Source organism: Calonectris borealis, chromosome Z (genome assembly GCF_964195595.1).
Source record: "Calonectris borealis chromosome Z, bCalBor7.hap1.2, whole genome shotgun sequence".
In the NCBI taxonomy this organism is placed as follows: Eukaryota; Metazoa; Chordata; class Aves; order Procellariiformes; family Procellariidae; genus Calonectris; species Calonectris borealis.
The window spans coordinates 60,745,695-60,753,420 of NC_134352.1; the positions used below are offsets into that span (position 1 = coordinate 60,745,695).

The 7,726-nt window shown below is 39.7% G+C and overlaps 1 protein-coding gene across 5 annotated transcripts in view; it reads right to left on the bottom strand.

The window, feature by feature from the left end:
- The window catches only part of WDR41 (WD repeat domain 41), a 31,228-nt gene extending 24,735 nt beyond the window's left edge, over positions 1-6,493 (bottom strand). The window contains exons 1-3 of one of the 5 annotated variants that reach the window (XM_075136311.1): positions 4,910-5,965; positions 2,225-2,340; positions 1,896-1,923 (exon numbers count right to left, since the gene is read on the bottom strand). In XM_075136311.1, the coding sequence (XP_074992412.1) occupies positions 1,896-1,923; positions 2,225-2,234 (38 nt within the window). In that variant the 5' untranslated portion in view covers positions 2,235-2,340; positions 4,910-5,965. Of the gene's footprint in view, positions 1-1,895; positions 1,924-2,224; positions 2,341-4,909; positions 5,966-6,282 lie in introns of those variants that run through there. The other 4 variants (XM_075136314.1, XM_075136309.1, XM_075136308.1 and 1 more) reach the window with 4 other exon arrangements.
- Positions 6,494-7,726: the final 1,233 nt, after the last annotated feature.

Sequence of the window (7,726 nt, forward strand, 5' to 3'; positions counted from 1 at the left end):
CCTTCTGCAAAATTCTCAGTAAGATGATATTATCTAAAGTCCTGAAGCGTGAAACTTGGCTTACAATAGTTGACAAAAAGCACACAATGGAATAGCTGCAGAAACTAAATAAAAACATTTCAGAAGCTGAGTAACAATACTAATTTTACTGAAAAGAATCAAGTGAAAAATATTATCAGCTGTTTAACAATCCAGAAACAACCATATTCTTGATAAATAAAACCTCAGAATTACTGTCCAGTGAAGCGACTCTATTAAACATCTCAAACTCCCAGAATATTAACCAGCTATATAACTTACTCCTTACCCATATGCTATTTTATAACCTATCTTCAATGCAGCCATCCAGGCTTTAGTTTTACACTGATTATTATTAGTTTAGCTTCAATAATTTACCTGCTATCATACAGTGAAGCCCAAAATGGTAAAAGATTTCTTTGCGTCAGACAATTCATGCAATCTAAGAATACTCTGGTATTTCTATAAAGACCAATTGCATTTATTGAGTATGTGTTTTGGGAAAAATGTACTTTGAGGAAAGGTTATTTTAATAACTTGTTTGGGAAAAGAAAGGACTGAAAAAAAATGCACAAGATTCTTCTATTTTTATATGAATCTTCTGGTGGATTACTATAATGTAGAAAAATAAACTTTATGGTAATGCATGTAACTTTTCTGATATATATATTTATGACATTAAGAATGAAAGCTGACAAGCTAAAAATTCTCCAGTCTTCTGTGAAATTTTTATCTATATTTACAAAATTAGAAATATTTACAAAAATATTAGAAAATAAGATTCTGCAGGCATTCCAAATTTGGAAGAGACCACATGCCCAATCAGTGTGCATGGGGAAGGAGAGAACCTTCCTTCACAAAACACCTGCTGTACACTTGCAAGGATATAAACCAAACTCTTACCTATGTTAACTTTGTGTAGTGTATTGATGAATATATTAGAAATCTCCTTCTGTGCCTAATCCGTGAAAGATATAAATTACTACAGCTCCTTAAGAGAGACACTCTTGCCTATTACTTACGTTCTTAGTTCTAAAGGTTTTCTATTTAATTCTCCACATCAGCCAAGAGTCACTACGCTTATTATTGACTAAAGGCTTCACAACCTTACTTTTAAGGCAGAGAAATACTTCCTCTCTTGCAGGATTAAGTTAAATTAGAGAACATGCAAGGCTAATTTAGACAAAGCTAGGATAGAAGCCAGGTCATAACGTAAAACTATCATAATTCATTCTCTCAGTCATACTTCCAAAGCGACAATGGTGAATGTAGTGACTTCATCTCTGCTTCATAACCAGTTTTCCAGTTTTTAGATAACTCTGTTCTCAGAGTTCACAATAAAGAGGCATCTAGCTACAAGGAACTAAGAACAGAACAGATAAAGATTGTCAGGGAATATACAAAAAAAAGTGCACAAAGCTAAAAATTGGAAGAGAGAAACAAAGGAACTGACAGGTTTCAAAGAAGTACAGCAAGTTGAACAAGATCAAACTGGAGGAGAGATGTAATGCAGAGATTAGGCATCTCTGGAATTTTACTAAGTAGTCATTCTGAACAAAGTGGTGAAAATTTCAAAATTTGAGAAGTTCGGAAAAAAGTTGCATTAACCAAAGCTCAAGTAAGTGAATTAAGCACTAGAGTTTAAGAAGAAAGTGTAACAAGATTGGAAAGAAAGGAACAGCAAGATTCAATATTGTTGAGAACCTCACGTTCAATTGCCACAGTGTATCTGTAGGAGTCTATTACATTCCTTTGTAGAACCGAAAGGTGAAATAACAGCTGTCCTCAATTCAAAAACATAAAACACATGCATCTACTCAGAACAGAAGCAGAAACTACTGCATATTGTCCTGGGAAAAGTGTGTGTATGCATGTACCGAAGGCAACGTTCAATCCAGGAACAGCCTGAAAAAGAAGGGCTGAATTAGCTAAAGGCATTTCTTTCAAACAAATGAATTTGTATCAAGAAACATAACTCCATGGCCATTATTTTCTCATTAAAGTATAACTTAAAAGAGAAGCCAAAAGATGTAGTAACAAACTAAGAAAAGGGAGTGCTCATCCCTTGCCTTTTTCAATTCCAGGCTTTTCCTGCCCTCCCCCATCAAAAATAAAAAGAGGATTAAAAATATTAATACGTTTTCATAAATATTCTCTGAAGTATTGCCAAGGATGCTGTGAAACAATTTGAAATGCAATTTCATACCTGCAATCATCTATTTGCACTAGAAATCGTACTATATCTTGATGACCTTTCAACACAAGGAGCTCCGTGTAAGGATTCTGTATTTGTTCTTCACCAATTGTCTGTACAGATGATTTCTAAAATTCATAAAAAAGGAATGAAATTTACTTTGTACTGACATAATTATTTTCGTCAGGTCTTTGTAATGTCTAACAATCTACATATAGACTCATGTGTGAATGTACACTTACATTTGAAGTCAAATTAAATTTCTGAAATATCATTTTGCCTTAATGAAAATCATTACAAAAGATCATTTCTTACTATTTCAAGTAAATAATATCTTTCTATAGCATGTATTTAAATTATAATATAGCATTTTCTGTTTAACAAAAACATTTTGTACTGCTTTAATCACTGATACACCAAGATGAAAACCAAGATGTGGAGCCAGCTTCATGACTCAATTCACTGTACCTTCAGTTTTTCATTAAATTACACCTCTTCTGAGAGGTCTGTGAACCTGTCGTATCTTTCATCTACTGTTCAATTTTAAAATCCTATACAAAGATGACATATTTAAAATAAATAAGAATAAATGCTGTTCCATTACATAATATATAAATCATCCATTGGGACTCTATTCACAAAATACCAAAGCAAACTGCTTAAAAAAAAACATAGAGAATGATTAATCATTTTATAGAACAGCATCTGCAATTACTCTCAACTAGACTATTAATTAAAAGAACAATCAATCACTCAGAGCAAGCTAATCACCAGGCAGGGTCAATAAAACATTGCATAGGACTGCAGTTTCAAAGTACAACAGTTCTGCTAATCCCAATAATTAGTTTGTTTCAACAGAAGACAACTTTTTTGTATTGAAGTTCTTCCACATTCTGGAACAACTTGCTATTAGATATTATTTTAAAAAAAAAAAAAAATCTAAATAGCTCAGTAGTAACTCAGTGACAGCACTCTCCTCCTTCTAGATTTATTTTACATAACAGTCAACATCATCTTACTTCCAGGATTGTATCTTCTTTGAGGACTTCAACAGAACCTACACTGTAAAACAGTAATTACTGAACACTGTATGACATGCCGCATACATGACAGGTAACCCTACGTGAAAGACAAACATATTATCCTCAGAAACTTCAACATTTTCTTGCAGGAATAATAAATTATTTTCTATTACTTCCATATTGGTACTATGATACTGTTCTTCAGAAGTTAAGAATGACAAAGTTAATAAATAGGGAAAGAAATCTGTATTTATTCTTAAAATGAAGAGGTTGTCAAAATGCTAGTTCTTGTGATTTTATCTTGGTTTTGTGCATTTCATGAAGCAACTGTTCCTCATTTTATGCAATTATGTGAAAATAGCAGTTCCCATCTAAAACAATGCGAGTCTGCATGGTTTTAAAGAAAAGTTGGACAAATATGGAAACTTGGAGTTCAGCTGTCAAAAGCTAATCAAAACATTCCTTAAAAAAGTTGAGAATTCTAAAAATCCTAAGCATCACTGGATGACATTAGCAACACTGGAGTCAGAAGACTTCCGTTTTTACTTACTAACAGAAACATACATTCACAAAACAATTGTAACATCACTTTGAAAAAGTCAGAATTTGTAACATTAACATTCCAATTCTGTATTCTGTTGTAGCTTCCTATTCAGTACAAGACAGTGCTACTTCATTTGAACAATGTGTCTAATCTTATTTTTTCTTAATTCTAAAAATGCCTGTGGAATATTGAAAGACACAGTGCTGATTAAGTACTAAAGATAACAACAACATAACAGTTTTTTCCCCAGTACTGTCATACAACAAGCTATGCTCTCTTCAGATCTTCATTAATATTTACCAAAGTGTTGGGTTACATTTGCATTCTTTGTCTGAGGAAATCTGTTTTTGCTATAAACTATTAATTGAACTCTCTTTTGCTATAAACTATTAATTGAACTCTCTTATAGCAAAAATCTGTTTTTGCTATAAACTATTAATTGAACTCTTTTTAGAAAAGAAAGCTAGATGCTGATGCTAATGGAATCCACTCCCAACTTGCATGTTTTTATGCAGGACCTGTAAGCATCACTAGGATAATGAGTAAAAAAACCACAACATTCATCTCAGCTTCAGAACTTCCTATAAACCCATGATCTGAAGCATTTAAAAGTGGGATTTTCAAATGCAATTCACCAAAAATATGGATACAAGAGTACACAGATATACTTATGTATGTATCATGGAGCATGGTAAATTAGCTTACATGGACCATGATGCTACTGCAGTTAGACTGCTCCCATTACCACAGCCACCCTGCTTAAGACGTACACCATGGCCACCAACTGACGAGATTCAGGAACTTAAGTCTAAACGATTTTCAATTCCATAGTAAAAAAGGAAATGGGTAAGGAGAAATTTAAATTTCATTAATTTAGGACAGCTTTGTCAGAGGCTTCCTCTATTCACCCAGTGCAATGTCACTCTAATACATCTGGCCTTTTCTTGACTGGCTGAAGCCATAGCACGTGAAACAAACACCATAAGTCCACAGCCCACACACTGCTATGGGCTTCCTTATCTATTTAAGAAGCATACAGAGAGAATTAATGGTTATGAAAATGATCTTTAGATGAAACAATATTACATAACGCAGGAAAAAAGAACAAAAATATTTAGGGACTACCCTTACCAATATTTGTTATTCAGTTTTTCCACAGAGAAGCAAAATGATTACCATCATTCAGCAAACCAGTGGTAGCAATGGGAACAGAAGTCCTGTGGATCAGGTTTAACCAAGCTACGAATGGCAGACTGGAAGAACTGGACCACACCTTGACTCATGCTCATGCTTTATTAAATCACAGTATAACTAAACCATAGCCAGAGTTTAAACTTTGTAGAGGGACACGTAGTTTTCTAGCACATCTTAGAAAGCTGTTGCCTACTTCCCCTCTTCCTTTGAAAAACAACTGCACATAAACCTGCTAAATATGACTGCAATCCAACCAACATTTTGACTGATGACAGAGATCAGAGGCATTCCCACACATAGTCAGTCCAAATTGGTGCAGGCTCAAATTTCCACCAAAGTAACTACTGGCATTTGAAATCAACCATGATATTGTCATGGCTTGCTCATGTACAGCAGCTGAAAAAGAATTACTTCCTCATATTTGTCTAGATTACAAAAGCACTAAGTGTTGGGAGCCTAGTAGTAGAGTTGATTAACTCTTGTTAAGTCCAGGCTGAGAACTTCAGCAGAGTCTTAGGGACAAGAAAATCCCAATAATCTCTCCCTCAACTCTAGTAAAACTCTTTTCCCGAGTCAGGCAACAGGAAGGATGTCAATGTTCAGTAAACTACATGACTAGTTTATTTTATGGATGAGAAACTGAGAAGAAATGCTAGAAGACTACTACAAACTCCAACTAGGCCACATAACTAATAAGTTACTGCCTATAATTTACATTATCGACCGGGGAGTCCCGAGGGCAGGACACCATATGCTTGCAACCTATACAATATAACCCCCACTTGCTGAGGACACTCTGAGCAGGAGGGAGAAGGCCGGGACGCTCCTGACGGATGGCGCGCAAGGCTTTCGAATCCTGGGCAAGCTCAGCTTGGAGGTTTTGCTGTTTGCCTTTTTTTTTTCTCCTCCGCTCTTTCTCTTCAACGAGCTAGTAACCCTTTCTAACAGCCAGAAAGTCTCGCAGGTTGCGAGCTAGCTTTGAAGGCCCCTTGCTCCAGAGGGCCCGGCGCAGGACCCAGCAGCGCTACCACGGGACAGCAGACCCCCGCCGACAGACAGGCCACCGGCCAGCGCCCCCCTTGCCCATAGCGCTCCCCCCAACCAGACCTAAAGCTCCCCAGGGCCCTCCACAGGCGCCGCGCTGCGAGAGGGCGGCTGTTCCCACGGGCACCCCCCCACCCCGGCCCGGCCGCCGGTTCCTCTCTGAGGGGACGACGCTCCCCTCCTCCCCCGCCAACGGCCCTAACGCTCCTCCTGGCTCCACCTCCCGCTGCTCTGCCCGCTTCCGCCACGCCGGCCCGCGGCCTTACCTCCGCCAGGCCCTGCGGCTCCCGGCCGCCGCCAATCAGCCACCGCAGCATCGGGAGCGGCACCTGCGTCCCCGTCCCCCCCCCACGGCCGGCTCGCTTCGGCAGCGGGACGGCCCCTCGCCGCCTGCTGCACCCGGCAGCTCGGCGGGATGGCCGGGGGCGGGGGCTCCCGCTGAGGGAAAGGCCTTCTCAATCGAGCTCCTCGCGGAGAGCAGCCCTCCAGCGGGCGGGGCCGAGAGGGGCCTGAGCAATCGATCGCCGAGTGGGTACCGTGCCGCCGCCGGGGGGCGCTGTGAGGGGCCGGCGGCGTGGCGGGAAGCGGGAAGGCGGCAGCGGGAGCCGCAGCCTGGTTCAGGTTAGCCTGGGGGCGAGTTCTGCAGTTCAACTGCCAACCGTGTTAATTCCGTATAATGGACAAATAACGTATTTACTAGCTTTTACTTGCTGTCTTCCAATTTCAGGGGAAATTTATGCTACAACAAAAGAATAGTTATTACCATTTTATTGTGACCATCTTACCTGTTTCCTGAAGTAAACGACCACCAAGATTTTCTGTATATAACAGATTTCCATTGGCTGTGACTGTTTTCATTCTCCTTCACTGAACCTCCTTTAGGTCTCCGATATCCTTGTCAGAGTGGAGTAACAAATACTGTACAAATGCACCGCCTTCAAAATGCGGCTGCACCATCGGGTTAAACAACGGCCTCACGTCATTCTCGGTCCAGCTCCTCCTCTGTCTTTTACACAATTATCTTGGCAGCCTCTTTGAATTTTACGTGCACGTGGAGCAAGATCACAAAACCCATCCCAAAAGGCCACACAAACCCACATTCTTGAACAGGCACAGGTAACAAAGAAATCCCTAACGTGTGTAAATCTGTCCAACCGGCACTGCTCTGTACATGTGAATTTACACATTTCACTTGTCCTGTTGCCTTTTCACCCACGTTGTTTCAGGTAATCAACACCACCCAGTACCATGAGACATAGCTGAGATTTCCCAAACACCTAGAGCAGAGGATAATGGTGGTTTGCTAAAACCTGATCTTCTGATAGTGACCAAACCTGTATTGAAAAGCATGGGATGTGTCCTAGGTCTAGGATGAAATGCTGCTGTATTGACATAAGTTTGACAAATATCGGTGGCGTGCAACCTGAGTATTGCCATTTGTTAACTTCTGTGAATTCTTTGCAGCTTCTCAGCAAACTAAAGTTGATGACAACCATAAACCAGTTTTAAAGTAGCAGATGTTTACTCCTACTTTAGCATACTCCTGCTTTTCCATTTCAGTTCAGCTGTGCTAGATTCCCAGCTCAGAGGTGCTGAGCCTGCAGACTAAGGGCACAGCCAGTGGGATTACTTTGTGCGTGCAGCTACATCTGCCAGGGTTTCCATGGTAATATTTTGTCATCACCAATCTGCTCTTCGGCAGTCTCCCTA